This window comes from Eubalaena glacialis, chromosome 7, assembly GCF_028564815.1.
Source record: "Eubalaena glacialis isolate mEubGla1 chromosome 7, mEubGla1.1.hap2.+ XY, whole genome shotgun sequence".
Taxonomy (NCBI): Eukaryota; Metazoa; Chordata; class Mammalia; order Artiodactyla; family Balaenidae; genus Eubalaena; species Eubalaena glacialis.
The window spans coordinates 95,443,041-95,459,493 of NC_083722.1; the positions used below are offsets into that span (position 1 = coordinate 95,443,041).

Consider the following 16,453-nt stretch of genomic DNA (forward strand, 5'->3'; position numbering starts at 1 on the left):
GGTGACGGGAAGAACAGAAATTCATTCTCTCACAGTTCTAGGCTAGACGTTTAAAGGTCAAGATGTTGGCGGATTTGGTTCCTTCCAAGGGCCGTGGGTGAGAATCAGTTCCAGGCCTCTCTCCTAGCTTCTGGTGGTTTGCTGGCAATCTTTGGCATCCCTTGGCTTGTAGAAGCGTCAGCTCCATCTCTGCCTTCATCTTCGTATGGCCTTTTCCCTCGGTGTGTCTGTCTCCAGATTTCTCCTTTTTATAAGGACATCAGTCATAGTGGATTAGAGCCCACCCTAAGGATCTCATTTTAAATTGATGACCTCCTGTATATGTGTAACTGATTCACTTTGTTGTAAAGCAGAAGCTAGCACACCATTGTAAAGCAATTATACTTCAATAAAGATGTTTTAAAAAAAATAAAAAATTAAAAAAAAAATAAAAATAAAAAAAATAAATTGATGACCTCCTTAAAGACCCTTTCTCCAAATAAGTTCGCATTCTCAGGTGCTTGGCATTAGGACTTCCACATACTATTACGTGGGGGCAGGGGGGGCGGGACATAGTTCAACCATAACTTTGAATGTGAGGGAACAACGGGATGGTGATGATATTATGGCATCCCTCACTCCAGATGGAAGCTGGGGGAAGGTGGGCTGTTGACATTGCCTTGCCATGACCTGTGGGAGACTGTGGTATACACAGCACCAGAAGCCTCAAATATTTGGGACGTAGCATTCATTTCATGCTTACAGAGCATCAGTCAGGTTTGCTTATGTCATCTCATCAAATCCTTACGAAAAGCACCCCACTTCCCTAGAGACACTCCTCCCAGGTGCCTCCCCTGACCTCTCCAACCATATTTCCAGTCATTTCCCTCTTGTTTTCCTGTTCAAGCCACACAGGACTCATTTCCTCGAGAGGAATCCATTATCAGGGAGGTAGGCAGAGGCTAGACAGGAAAATCAAGGGCAAAGGCATTTGCGACCTCTCTGGCGGAGGCTCTTACACATTCGAGTCAGGCCATCATATGCGCTGGGGGCTGATGGATTGTTGAGGAAGTTTCTCAGAGCAGTTCAGGCGGGAAGTACAGAATAGCTTATATTGGACAAAAGTCAGAAATAAAGCCGAAAGACATTTCTGTGTATACAGTGCACTCAGAAATTTGTTTTCCACCCAGGGTGTGAAGGAAGGGGAGCTTGGGGAAGGGGAAATGGCCCCTCAGGGAGTCTAGGAGACGCATGTGTGCCTGAGAATGGCGCGGATGCAGGCAGTTGTGGCATCTCTAGGGACGTATTGGTCCCCAGCTGGACAAAGCCAGAACCTCCACCTGCATCATGGAGCTGTACCTGTCCAGGTGTAGTTAGAGCCACACGTAACTCTCAGTTTTAGGAAAGCAGGTTACATTGCATCCATGGCAGTTTTCCAGCAGCTTCTTGGCAGCTGGGGCCGTGGGAAGAGAGAAGGATGCTTGATTTTTGAAACCATGGTCTCATGAGGAGTCCGAAAATATGGATGGTGATGGTCTGTGATGGTCAACCTTATGTGTCCACTTGCTTGGCCATGGGGTGCCCAGTTATTCGGTTACACGTTATACTGGGTATTCCTGTGAAGGTGTTTTTGGATGAGATGAATATTTAAATCAATAGACTGAGTAAAGTAGATTCCTCTCCCCAATGTGGGTGGGCCTCTTCCAATCACTAGATGTCCTGAATAGAACGAAAAGGTTGCTATTCCTCTCAAGTAAGAGAGAGTTCTTCCTGCCTGATGGCCTTTGGACTGGGACATCAGCTTTTTCCTGCCTTTGGACTCAAACTGAAACATTAGCAGTTCCTGGGTGTCGAGCCGACCAGCCTTAGGGCTGCAACTACACCATTGACTCTTGCGGGTTCCAGCTCGCCAACTCACCCTGCAGATCTTGGGACTTGCCTGTCTCCATAACTGTGTGAGCCAGTTCCTTATTAAAAAAAATACCTTTCTATCTACATTCATCCATTCATCCATACGTATGTGTACACACGCACACACACACACACACACACACACACACACACACACACACGTGCACAGTGGTTCTGCTTCTGTGGAGAATCTTGACTAATACAGGGTCTCAGCTAGAAATGAGCAAACTAGGGCCCATGAGCTAAATCCAACCTGCCATCTGTTTTTGTACAGCCCACGAGTGAAGAACGGTTTTCCCTGATAAATATTTGTAATCGATTTGATGATAGGCACATTTATAATAACTTTGATCCCCAAGTAAGCAAAATGTTACCCCTCCACACCCTAATTCCATTCTTCTCATTAGTAGACCTATATTACTAAAAATTGTTCTCATATACTTTGAAATTCTTCAATGAAAGTTGTGGAAATGTGTTTTCTCTCTTCTTATGTAAGTACCTACTTAACGTCCTTGATTTTGTGTCTGGGCCCACATATCCTAAGATATTTACTGAAAAAGTTCTCTGGCCCATCATCTAAGTTCTGACTGTCCTATAACTGAAAAAATCTTGTGGGTATCTTAAAAACATCTACAGCACATTTTTCCCCCTTTATAACTTTGAAAAGTATCTATGTTAATATTCTGCAGGTATCTTTTTAACATTAAAAAAACAAAAAAAAGGAAATTTTCCCAATGGATGTAATTAGAGCAAAGATTGCATCTTTTTTCTGGATGAAGGTGAATTCAGGGGAGGAGGAGAGCGGCCTCCTCTGAGTCTCTCAGGCCGGCTGGAATATTTGTGTGTTGTGTGTGTTGTGTGTTGTGAATAATTGTGTGTTGTGCTGACCGGAACTGGGTCTTTACAATGTCCTGAGTAGCAGCCTCGATTTGGCCCCAACCCCTTCCTCTGGCCCCAGGCACCTTGAATCACTGCAGTCGTGTTTGTCATTGCTTTCTTTCATTTGCCGCCGTTCATCTCCTTTTTATGAAGCCGCCTTGAATTTGTCTGGGAGCATTCTTTGTTTATTGTCTTGAAGTGATGAGAACTCGGCTGGCTTCAGAATAGAGTGTAGAAAGTCAGACTGCCCAGGGTCTCCTGCCTTGCTTACTGGGTGACACCTGGGAGCCCCTTTGTCCAAGGTCACTGAGAGTTCATCCTGAGGGGAGACCCAGCCAGGCTCTGTAAATGATGGCCTCGGCTTCAGTAGGCCCTCCTTGGTGGTTTTACACGTGCCGCCGAACAAGAAAGGCAGTCGTGCTCACAGAGAAGGGTAGGTTTTTCACCTGCTCGTTAAGCTAAGAGGAGACCTACCTTTGTGTTCCTTGAGAAGGTAAGACTCTGGATCCCACAGTCAGAGATGGGACTCGTAAGATGCAAAGCGTGGCCTGTCAGGCAGTCTGATTCCATAGGAAGCTTTTTCCTACCCCAGGCCTTTTGTACTTGCAGTTCTAGTTGGCTAGGAACATTCTGGCCCACACTCTGCATGGCCGTCTCTTTCTCAAACTTCAGATCTCAGCTTAGGTGTTGAGAGTGGTCTTTTTCAGCTTAAAGTACAATAACCCAACTGAGTGTCCATTCAACATATTTTATAAAGCCCCTACTTTGTCCAGGAACTGTTCTAAGAGTTAGGGATAAAAACAACCAACCAAACAAAAAACTTCACAACCAAAACAGTCAAAATTCTGTTTATTTGCAGCGTTTCTCAAACTTCGGCATGCATCGAGTCATCTGAAGGGCTTGAAAAAACAGACCGCGTGACCCCTGAGTGTCTGAATCTGTTGGTCTGGGGTGGCGCTGGAGAATCTGCATTTCCGATAATATCCCAGGTGCTACTGGTGCTGCTGGTCTGGGGACTCCACTTTGAGAACCACTGGTTTAGTGGGTAATGCTCCTCTCAGACCAGTGCTTGTTTGTGTAACATGATTTGCATGTCTTTTTCTTTCTTTGTTTACTTGTGCTTTTTTTTTTTTTTGCCTCCCCCTGCCCGAATGGGTACTCTGTGACGGGGGAATCATCTCTGCCTTATCCCCAAGGTAGCCCTGGTGCCAGCAGAGTGACCAGCACATAGTAGGTGCTCCGTAGATACTTGAAGGACTGAGGAGTGAAGGCCCCAGCAGGCAGCAAGGAAAAGCTCTCTTTGCTGTTCCTCCCTGTGTCTGCCCTTCTTCATTTCGCCTCTTCCACGATCCATGAGAAATCTTGGCAGGTGGGACAGGTAGAACCTGGGTTAGCTTGTCATCCCCAGTGAAAACCTCAGGTGTTCGGTCAGATTACTGAAGTGAAGACAGTTCTTTATGCCTCAAGGGGGTAAGACTGTAGAGCAGGCAAGTGAGAGAGATCAGGGAATGATGGGTGTCCACACGTATGGGATGAGTGGTGTGAGGGAAGAGATTGCAATCGGAGACCTCGTGACATTTAAGCATCCAGACTGTTTTAAAAAGAGCTCCCAGAATTTGGGCAGTGAGATAACTCTTGTTGAGAGTTATCTTCGTGCCTACATTTTTTAGATTAGAGAGAAGTCTGTGCTATGAAATGTCCCCACAGAGGCAACAAGAGGCCAGCCTTCTTCATGCCTGGACACAGACCTGCCAGTTACAAATGAGCCCTAAGTGTCTTTGTGCCTCCATCTCAAGGAGTTTTCTAAAAAGCATTTTGGTATTATTTGGCACCATTTGTAATTGATGAGTCCTGCGAGAGAAACCAAGTGTCTTAGTCCATTCTGTCTGCTGTAACGAAATACTACTGACTGGGTGGTTATAAACAGCGGAAATTTATTTCTAACAGTTCTGGAGGCTGGAAGTCCAAGATCAGGATGTCAGCAAGCTCAGGTTCGGGGGAAGGCCCTCTTCTGGGTTGCAGATGGCTGTCTTCTTGTTGTCTCCTTACGTGGTGGAAGTGGGGAGGCCTCTCTGTGGGGCCTCTTTTATAAGGGCACTAATCCAGTTCACGAGGGCTCCGGCCTCCTGAGCTAACTACTTCCAGAGGCCCCACCTCCTAGTACGTCACCTTGGGAAATTAGGTCTCAACGTAGGAATTTTGGGGGGCACAAATATGCAATTCTGTAGCACTAAGGTAGGCGTGGCCCATGCCCCGAGCAGTCCCTAGGCCCAGGAGACATAGGTATAATTTGTTTCCTGGGCACCCAAATTGTAAAAGCATTCTCAGCACAAATGAAGGGTCACCAGCTTCCTTTTGCTTTGGATCCATTCTACCTCAGATGAGATCCAACGCGGCTTCTGGGAGGACATCTGCAAAAACTGTGGACCCCCTAGGACTGCAAATAAAATGTGACACTTGTGTTCATTTTCTGATTGCGGGGGTGTGTGTGCAGCTCTCCTCAATGCTGGTAACAATCTACACACCCAAGAAGCCAAAGGGAATTTGGTTTGAGATGTTAGAAGACATGAGTTATTTTTTAAATTTTGATTATTTATATACGTATGTATATACCTATATATGAATATATATCATAAAATTTGCCATTTTTAGGTGCACCATTCAGTGCATTAAGTACATTCACACTGTTGTGCAACTATCACCATTACCTGTTTCCAAAACTTCTTCATCACTCTAAACAGGAACTCTGTACCCATTAAGCAGTAATTCTGCATCCCTCCGCCCCCCAGCCCCTGGTAACCACTTAAGTTTCTGTCTCTATGAATTTGCCTATTCTAGATATTTTATATAACTTGAATGCTACAATATCTGTCCCTTTTTGTCTGGCTTGTTTCACTTAATGTTTTAGGGGTTCATCCATGTTGTGATGTGTATCAGAACTTCATTGCTTTTTTTTTTTTTTTATAACTGAATAATATTCCACTGTATGTTTATACCACATTTTGTTTAGCTCTTGGTGGATACTCATGTTGTTTCCATCTTTTGGCTGTTGGGAATAATGCTACTATGAACATTAGTTTACAAATATCTTTTCGAGTCCCTGCTTTCAATTCTTTTGGGTTTATGCCGGGAAGTGAAATTACTGGATCATACGGTGATTCTACATTTAATTTTTGAGAAACCACCAAACTGTTTTCCAGAGCCGCTCTAGCATTTTTACATTTTCACCAACAATGTACAAGGGTTCCAGTTTCTCTCCTCCTTTCCAATACTTGTTATTTTCTGTTTTTCTGATAGCAGTCCTCTTAGTGGATGTGAGGTATTTTCTCATTATGGTTTTGATTTGCATTTCCCTAATGATTACTGATGTTCAGCATCGTTTCACGTGCATACTGGTCAGCTCTATATCTTCTGTGGAGAAATGTCACTTGAAGTCCTTTGCCCGTTTTTAAATTGGGTTATCTTTTTGTTGATGAGTTGGGTTAAGGTGGGCCCCTATCCAACATAACTGGAGTTCTTTATGTATTATAGACAGTAAACATTTATCACATAGATGATTTGCAAATCCTTTCTCCCATTCTGTAGGTTGTCTTTTCACTTTCTTAACAATGTCCTTTGGCGTACAAAGTTTTAAATTTTGATAAAGTCCAATTTGTCTATTTTTCTTTTGTTGTTCATGCATTTGGTATCATATCTGAGAATCCACTGCCAAGTCCAAGTTCATGAAGATGACCTGAGGTTTTTTGGACTAGGAGATCAAGTCAACATTTATCACGTCTTTGCTTAAGATAGTACTGATATATTGGTCCTGTGAATCCCCTGAATTATATGCAAAATTTTATGCTTTCTCTGGCAGTTTACATGTGTCTCTTTGTTAGAAAATAAATAACACTGAAGCATTTTGGTATAATATGAGTTTCTGGCTGATTGCTACGGAGTTTTGATTGCTCACATCTCCCAAGGCATTACTTTGAGAGGCAGGTGTCCTGGCTTACCCTGTGGACCTTGAACATGCTCATTGAGTCTGGTAGTGGATCTATCATACTTGCAGGTCTTTTCTCTTTATATAGGATGAGGATTCACTGAGCTCTTGTGGGTTTTAAGAAACACAGTTAATATTTGGCCTTGTTACAAAATGTAAAACTACACACCAAAGTATATACTTCTTTTGGAATTACGCTTGATGCTAAATGAAGGAATGACTTCCAAGCTTGGCTTATAAATTGTGCTTATTGCTCATAAGGAAAATGAGATCATGGTACATAAGGTAGGTATTAAAGATGTGATTCTGGTAAGGAGGAGGGAAAAGCAAAAGGGTTAATGGAGTGGAAAATAGAAACAGGTCACATTCCTGGAAAGGCTGGGTCAACAAGAGCCAGAAGATTTAAAACTCAGCTAAAAATTGGTCGTGTATAAGTCTCCCCTCGGAAGTACCGCTTAAAATGTTGGCTTGGAATCCAGCAAGCGGGCATGCCCATGTACTTAAGGAAACAAAGTCCATACATACTGGCAACAGGGCTCAGGTCAGACTGAAGGGGGTTCTTAGAAGCTCATTTTTCCATCAGCCCCCAATACCCCTTGTCCCTAAGACTCAGCTCGAAAACCAAGTGGGCAGGTTTTGTTTGTTCATTCTGGGTAAATGTTAGGCATTTGCAAAGTCAACATTCCTTGCCTCAAACACCCTGCTTCTCAGAAAATGGAAAAGCTTAAATCGTATTTGATTAGGATTTATTCAGCCCCTCTATGCTCCCAGTTCATTGGCACCGAGAAACTTCTTTCTGGAGGTGGATGGGCCTTTGGGACCTTGCGTCCTCTGCTTACGGCACTTTGGAGATCATTTATGAAGGCAGGAAGAGCTGATTGGGTGGCAGCAGGGGTTGGAAAGCCTCCCTCTTTGACAGCAGTCATCGACATTAGTTTATACAGCAGGGGACCATTCAGGAGAGTGTTTCAGGAGCCTGACTACTTAGAGAAGCTGTGTGGCCCTGAAACGAAATTTCCTTCTTCATTATGCATGTGATGAGACCATTTCATCAGATCAGGTACTTCTCCTCTGGATGGTGGTAAAAACTGGTAGGAAAAGCTTTAGCTGGAAAGGAAGGGAGGAGGAAACTCACTTTTTGTCTAAGCTCCTGATCTGTGTGTGTATGACGGGTGATGGCAAATGGAGCCCTGGATGGAGAAACATGTTCTAGCCAGAAGCCAATTTGCACTTTGTAGAAGTGAATTGACTAAGCTTATTAAGCTTATCACCTGCCGTGGCATAGAAATGGGAAGCAACGTGGTTATAAACAGATTTATCCTTGAGCTGGAAAAAGGCAGAGGATGAAAAGGGTGGCAGGTTATCCAGACTCTTAACGACGAAATGTTGTGTGCCCCCAAAGTCATGTGTTGAAGCCCTAACCCTCAAATGTGATGGTATTTGGAGGTGGGACCATGGGGAGTTAATTAGTTTTAGATGAGGTCATGAGAGTGGGGCCCCCATGATGGGATTAGTGTCTGTGAAAGAAGAGAGAGAGACCAGAGCTTTCTCTCTCTCTGCCATGTGAGGACCTAGCAAGAAGACAGCCATCTACAAGCCAGAAAGAGAGGGATCACCACAACCCAGCCATACCGGCACCCTGACCTTAGACTTCCAGCCTCCACACTGGAAGTGAGAAATAAATTGCTGTTGTTTAAGCCACTCAGCCTGTGGTATTTTGTTAGGGTAGCTTGAGCTAAGACACAGTCAATTAGGTATGAACCTCTCACAGAGTGAAAATCCATGAGCCCCTGTCATGGAGATGCTACTTCCCAGCCCAGTGATGAAGTGTGGTTACAAAGAACAGGTCTCACTTTGCCCCTGAGCCTGTACAGCTCTTTCACTTTGAGTGAGTTACTTCCCTAAGTCTTTGTTTTCTTATCTGCAAAACAAGGATAATAAACCCACCCATCTCACAGGCTATTTAAGGTTAAGCAAGTTAGTACATGTAAAACATTTAGCGTAGTTTCTAGCACATATTAGGTGCTCCGTGTCGGCCATATTGAATAGGGATTTATGGTCAAGTGTTTGGTTCTCTGCTGTCTCCCCACTCTTACTACACACCGTTCTCTCTTCCAGTGCTTTATGAGCTCAAGCCACACTGGCTGTCTTTTTGGTTTGTTTTAAATAAACCATGTCTCTCCCACCTCAGGGCCTTTGCACGTGCTGTTTGCGTTGCCTGGAATATCACTTCTGTCTTTTCCTAGTTAACTCACATTCATCCACTGGCTCTCAGCTCAACCATGACTCTTGTGAGAGACCCTCCTTGAAATCCGTGGCACTAGCTCTCCTGTCCGTCCCCTCTCCCACTCTAACCTTGTTGACATTTTAGAAGTATTTGTGTGATGACTGGATTTTTATTTTCTTTCCCACTAGACTTAAACTCCATGAGAGCTCATGGCCCTGAACACAGTGGGCACAAAAACTCCTGGCTGAACAAATCCATGCTGGCTTCTGACACAGTGCCTAGAGCACAGAGGTGATCATGATTCTTCAGAGCTAAAACTGCTAAATCAAACCCATAACGTCTGGGCTGGCAGCTGAGGAGGAGGAATGAATGCACGAGTCAACGTAATCCTAATGTGTTTTCGAGAGACTCAGACGTCTGGGGAGTTTCATTGGGCTTTTGAGAAGAATCACTGCATTGGTAAGCAAGTTTAAGTTTGCAATAGCCCCAATTCAAGTAAGGATCATTAATTCCTCATTTTTCATTTTAAAAAGATGCTGAGTGCCTGAGGTCAGCGTTCCGCCATTGAAAGGCAAAACCACATTCGTTATAGGCAAAGCACATGCCCCCACGGACCGTGCCCTTTTAGGATTAGTTGAAACTGGAAGCTAAAGGAAAATGGATCATGTAAGCAGAAAAACCCATCTGAATGAAACCCAAAGAACCACACTTTGTTTTCTAGCTGCTTTCGGGAATTCACATTTAATCAAAATTGAAGAGTACAGCGGTTGCCATGAGAATTCTTGCATCTCATCTCCGTTTTAATGATTTCTTTTTAATTAGTTGATGCTCCGCAGAAATCCTAGTGTGCTTAAAACAACTGGGAAACAGAACTAAAAGTGGGAGTTGCAGTTGCTTCTGGCAGAATGGTGTTTGCTTCCTTGGTTCTGGGCAATCTTGCTAACAAGTAACCTGTAACCTACCGCTAAGGCTACAACTAGATAATTATTTGGTTAATTGTCATACTTTAGTTTACAATCCTAATGAGTTCTCCGACTCGTATTCCCTAGGCAATGTATAGTCCTACCTCGTCACATTTGTGGTTCTTGTTTTTGGAGTCTCCTGTTTTCATTTAAAAGATGAAAAGCTTAATTAGTGCCCCCAGTTCCTAGATTTTTATACGTTGTCGTATGCTTTTGCCAGGAGTGTTAGAATATTTTGTCATTTAAAACTCAAAAGGGAACTGAGCGAAATGCCTGTCACTTTGAAGCAGTTTCTTTTATCGTAATCATGACTAGGTTACAAAGAGTAGCATAACCCGAACGGACTTAAGAGTCACTGCTTGAGAAGCCCGTGGAGGCAGAGTTGGGAAAGGTAAAGGGTTTGGCATCAGGCGGATGCAAATTCAAATCACATCTCTACACTCATCGGGACAAGGTTCTTAGTCTGAATGTGAACTGGTGATAAGGCCATTTGCCTGGCAGAACTGCCCTATGGATTTGGTGAGATCGTGAGGTCCCGTGTTTTGCACACCCATGCCTGATGGTCTCTGTATTGGTGCTATCCAGTAGAAATAAAATGTGAGTCACATCTGTGATTTAAATGTTTCTAGTAGCCACATTAGAAAGTAAAAAAGGTGAAATGAAGTATAATTATTTTACTTAATCCAAGATATGCAAAGTATTAACATTTCAACATGCATAGAATTCTTGAAATATTTTACGTCATCTCTTTTTTGGAGCACTAAGTCTCTGAAATCCATTTTCTCAGAACAGTTCAATTTAGACTAACCATACTTTAAGTGTTTAATAGCCAGCTGTGGCCAGTGGCTACTGTACTGGAAAGTGTAGCACTGGATGATCAATAAATTTTCATTTCTTTCCCTTTATATTTTAGGAATAAAGTTGTCATCCATCCAGTAGAGTGGCTGTTACGGAGCCTCGGGACTCTTTCCTCGTCGTAGTTCGGAAATCTGTTTAATCATGGGAGAAACGACCGTTAGCACGACTGGAAGAGTACAGGTATCAGTGGTTTGTTGAATTTTAATTGCCTTAATATGGGTCTAATGGGGGAAAATGTACTCCTTGATATTTAAAATGGTCATTGAAATCAAAAGAGTGCTATAAAATGCACCTAAAAATAGTGTGAAAAATATAGAGCTATCAAATTCAGTTGGTCTAAACTTGAGATTTTTGTACCTTTAGAAGAGGTCCATGAATGGACTTTGGGGGCACAGAAAGCCTCCAAAATTATATGCAAATTTATTTGTGTTGTGTATTATACATATATTTTTCTGTGGGGAGAATCCATAGCTTCCATCATATTCTTAAATGGGCCAAGGAAATGAAACAGTGTAAGCAGCTGTGGTGGTAGAAATCCCTGTTGGCTACAGGGGACATTCTGTTTACGTGGGAACTACGGTTTCATATCTGGGAGGACAGAAATTGTACATCGTCTCTTGTCACCGTTAACCAGGAAAATCCCTCAACTTGCCCAGCAGCTTGGAAATGCCTGTGCTCGGAGGCACTTGGGGGCTCAGACTCACTGAAAAATGGCAGATTCACGTCTCCTGGCTGATGTTCACTCCAGGGCATCCACTGGTGAACTGTGTTTATATTTTGGTTGAGGGCGCAGGACTGAATACGTTCAAGTTAACTGTGCACTTGACAGCGACCTTTCCCCCGTGGGAGTGGCCATAAGGGCTATGGGAACGGGTGTTGGGTTCTGAATTCAAATCTCAGTTTGTTCATTAAGCAGCCACATTTGTCTCCTTGAGTCTCCTGCTCACTGATCATTGATCAAATGATTTCTCAGATCTCTTCCGACTCCTTTTAGGAGTTGATTTGCTAAATTCGGTTTGGGAAACCTCGTATGACATTGCAAATTAGGACCAAGTGTATCCATATGAAAAAGTGATTGAAAAAATAAGTTGGAATTGAAGGGTCTGGAATTGGGATTAGAATGTATGTTACTTTTTATTTCCCTCCACTTTTTCACACGGGGCACAGGCTGACCCCTAAATCCAGAGGCACCCAGGGAGCCCTGATTAGAAACCCCTCAACTTCAGTTTGATGGCACATGACTGTTTAGGTGGGAGCTCTTTGCTCTTGTGGCCACGTACACCCCTCTGGCCTTTAATGAGAACACACAAGGCAGGAAGGCTATTTCTCCAAAGAAACCCACGCACTTAGTCTTATACCCAACCTGTGTATGTCTTGCCGCAATCTGTAATTCATCTGACTGGTGTTGGTTCTCGGTGACACATTAACTAGCAAGAAAGGGTGTGAGGTTAAACTAGCAAGAAAGGGTGTGAGGTTAAGAGAGCTGGAGATAGGGCGCTGCTCCTGGGAGCCAAGGATCCAATTCTGTTGGAAGTTGAACTTGGAGAGTATTGGAAAACCATGGTGCTAACGGTCCACCTTTTGCAAACACTAAGGTAGCAGGTGTAATTATCTTCGCGATGCCTGGTCTGGAAGAGGTAGTGAACAGATATCTTAATAGTGAGGAATAAATATGTTGGTGTCGTATCTACATTGTTTGTTCTAATGGAAGTGTGACTACTAATGACTAGTCTTAAGATTTTGGCCGCAAGGGAGGAATATGGGTTCAAACAGGGTGTGTTGGAGGAATCTAAGTCTCAGATACCTAAACACCTGGCCACTTCAATCCAAATTTCAGTGAGAAAACCAGATGTCTGGCATCATGGCAAATGAATATGATGCCCTTTGTAATCCCATTCATTCGTTCATTTGTGTATGTATGTACGTATGTCTTTTTAGTAGACATCATAGCTGAAATTAGCTGAAATTTGTGTGAACACTATAATCGGGGAACAATTTGTAGCAAATTCAGTATTTGGGATCCTGTGGGTTGTTGCGGTGTGAAAGGTACCAGTTTTGAAGCCCACCCACTTTGGTGACCCTTGCTATTCTATGAAAATATTGTGGCTTTTGCAGATGCATCTTAGAAATGGAAAGTTGGGCCTAGCTACTCAGAGATGTTAGATATTACTGACAGGCAGTAATGGCGGCAGTAAACCAAAGGGGTTTCGTTGTGAACACGAGCTTGGTTGATAAACTTGCTCAGTTATTCCAGTTTAATAGCATAGTGGGCCAAAAGTTGAGGCTTTCTGCAAGACAGACAGACAGTCATTCGAATGCTAGATTAAACGGTGAGTTTGATTGCTTTTTTTTTTCTTTTCTTTTTTCCTAACAGACCTGTCTTTGGATTCCGGGCAGAATGAAGGTAGTGGATGATCTGAAAACGCTCAAATTCTTCCGAGGCAGCAGGTAATACAATGAAGGAAAAAAAAAAAAAACACACTGCAAAAGGCTTTTATTTTATAGGCACCACTGCAAAATGAGGAATCACTTCAAAACATATCAAATAGAAAATAATAATAATTTATTTTAACTTCATTTTACTTACTGTTTATAACTAACCATGGTTCTCTGAATTTGCTCGTAAAAGTCTGTCCCTTCGAAGCTACAAAGCAAAGGTTTACTACAGGGAGCACTTAAAATTCCACAAACTGTCTCCATCCACAACTTTCCTGTACATGCAAAGTCCTCCAACGGATTGCAGTATCTGCAAACATGCTTTAAACTTCCACGAAGCTGCGTTATAGTTTGCCTTCTGTTAAAAACCTTTACACTCTCTTGGGAACTTTAACCAGAAGAAGAATGTTTAAATGCGTATCCCAATTCTAAACAAACAAACACTGCTGGTTTGGTTATGTGTAGTATACATCGTGAACCACAGAGTTTGGTGGTTTTTGGAGCTGAAGCTTTGACCTAAATAATAATGTTAAACGGTCACTCACATGAAACAAACACATTCAGCAAAGTAACATTATAAAGTAGGGTTCCATTAAAAATACATACTGGCAGTCGTATCTGAGTTTTCGGCAGGAAAAAAAAAAGTTGTGTTTAACTTTCGTATATGAATATAGCGTGTAAACAAATTATTCTGTGAAGGTATGCTTAATAAAACATCTTTTTGAAATTTAAAAACTTCATGTAAAAGGTAACGAGTATAAAAAGTACCATTGCTATTTGAAAAAAAGCTCTGTTTTGTTAATAATGTTGCCTTCCAAGACAGTTAAGGGTGGTTTCTGTCTGCTTAAAATAGAGCTAAGACACCCAGAGTGGGTAGGACTCGCTGATTTCGACTATAAACATGATGACGCTATTTATCTTATATACAAAAGCTTGCCGCATTGAACGAGGCAGGAATTGCTACCTCAACGGTAGTGTTTGTTCTCTCTTATGTACATAACGCAGAAGTGAAAATTATACAGTAGTCACCGATAGGAACGAATTGTATACTCTAGTGCCGTCTGGAGATTTCGTGCCGTGGGTTAAGAGTTCTTGGATCGTCATCCAGTTATCAAATATCTTTTTATTCCTCTTCTTCATCATCTTTTTGTGGCTGAGTTCCAGGATGTTCATCTCCTTCCTGTCGTCGGCCCCTTGCTGCTCCTTCAGGCAGTCGAGCCGGCTCTGCATCATGAACTCGCGCCTCCGCCTCTGCTCCTTGGCCTTCACCACGTGCTGCTTCCTCTCCTCCTTGCTCCAGTACCGCCCCATCTTCAGCTCGCTCACCGCATCGTCGTCCGTGGTCATGCCGCTGCGCTCCTCGCGGATCTTGAGCGCGCGCTCCCGCAGCAGGCGATCCCGCACCGGCCGCTTGGTGATGTAGCGCGTCCCGTCGCTCCGGATCTTCACTTTCCACTCCATTCTCGGCTCCGACTGGTTGGCAGAGTTCAGGTCCTTGCACATGCTCACCAGGCTCATCTGGCTTTGCGCGTACTCCACGGCCGACTTCTGCTGGATCAGCTGCATGTAGCTCTGGTAGTGCTGCGCGTGCGCCGGGATGTGGGCGTGTTTGTAGGGGGAGTGCGGGAAGGGCGACAGGTACGAGCCGCCGCCCAGCTTCTGGCTGGGGGTGGGGCTCCCGCTGCCGTCGCTGGGTTTCCTCTCCTTGCCCTCCAGGGCCTGGCTGGGGTCCAGCTCTTCAGGGGAAGGGCTGTAGTCCGGGGAGCCCACTTCGGGATCTTCCGTGATGGAGAGCAGATTCTTTGGGGACGGCCCGTACGCCTCGGCGGTCCCCGCGGCGCCTTCACTGCCGGGACCGCCGACGCCCTCGGCCGCTCTCCTCAGGGAGTTGTCGGGGGACATCTCCAAGGTGAGCGGGGTGCTCCGGCAGCTCTCGCCGGTGTTGTAGGCGCTCGAGCTGTCTTTGTCGGACTTCTCGGGGAGCTCGGTGATGTCCGAGAGCTCGCGCCTGCGCACGTCGACGCTGGTGTTGTAGTTGCGGAAGCCGCTGTTGTGCAGCATCCAGGGCTCGCGGTACTGCTCCTTGAGCTGCTGCATCTTGTGCGCGCGCACGATGCTGAGGCACTCCAGCTCGATGCTGCGCAGCTCCTCGTTGAGCAGCTCCAGCTCCTTGTCCACGCTCTCCGGGTCGCTCTTGCTGGCGTCCAGGGGGCTGCCCGGGTAGTACAGGCCGTAGGGGCTGGCACTCTTCACCTGGCACTTGAGCTCCAGCAGCTCGCGGAAGCGCTCGCACTCGTCCACCGGGATGCCCAGGTAGTCGGCGTCGGCGCAGTCGGCCGAGATGAAGGACTCGTTGCTGAAGGGCAGGTCGCCGCTGCCCAGGGTGTCCTGGCTGCACGTGAGCTTCCTCTGCCCGGCCAGCGGCGGGGAGGCCGCGGGGGCGTCGTCGCCGTTGTTCTCCTGCTCTGAGCTCTCGTCGTTGCGCGTGCTCTCGTCCGTCCGGCCCACGCCGCTGTCCTTCTCGTGCTGGTTGGACAGGATGGTGGCCGTGTCTGTGGTTCCCCCGTCTTCCTCGTGCTTTTTCTACACGACAGAAAACAAGAACACACGGGCACAGTGAGGGACGCCGGAGGTGCAGTTCCCAGGTGTGACTCTTCCTGTAGGAGGAGGGCCTGGGAATTAGCTACGGGTCAACTACCCGGTCAGCCTGACCTGGGGGAGCCACTTAACCTCCTTCTCGGCCTCAGTTTCCGCACCTGGGAAAGGAGGACGATAGTCACCTTACCTCTCCGAATGATTCCAGCCATTCGAGGACCCCTGTGCACGCACGGGAAGCAGGAGGCACAGACGACGTCCTTTTAGCTCCTAAGGCCCTCGATTAGTAGTTAGGGCCCTCGATTAGTAGTTAGTTAGGGTATCTCTGACAATGGTGGTGGCATAGAAGGGACGGAAAGGGTGGCAAGCAGCTCAGGTTAAACAGAGGGAATTGCTTTGCTTTTGAAAACGTGACTTTTTATTTCTCTGATCTAGCAATACATTAATGCAGGCACAGGGGGTTTGGTTTCGAAACGAGTATCAGAAGGTCAGGGGTACCGGGGCATGACTGCTTTTGCTTTGTAAGCCACACAGCACTCTCGTGGTCAGGGAAACTATGGGCTTGCCTTTCACTCGGGCGAACAGAAAAGCAGTTAGTTAGTTTCCTGGCCGTCTTCCCGGCGG

General features: G+C 45.1%; 1 protein-coding gene across 2 annotated transcripts in view; it reads right to left on the reverse strand.

Moving 5' to 3' along the window:
- Positions 1–13,333: 13,333 nt before the first annotated feature.
- The window catches only part of PDZRN3 (PDZ domain containing ring finger 3), a 241,806-nt gene continuing 238,686 nt past the window's right edge, over positions 13,334–16,453 (reverse strand). For both annotated transcript variants that reach the window (XM_061197160.1, XM_061197159.1), the window contains one exon: positions 13,334–15,817. In XM_061197160.1, the coding sequence (XP_061053143.1) occupies positions 14,249–15,817 (1,569 nt within the window). In that variant the 3' untranslated portion in view covers positions 13,334–14,248. The remainder of the gene's footprint in view (positions 15,818–16,453) is intronic.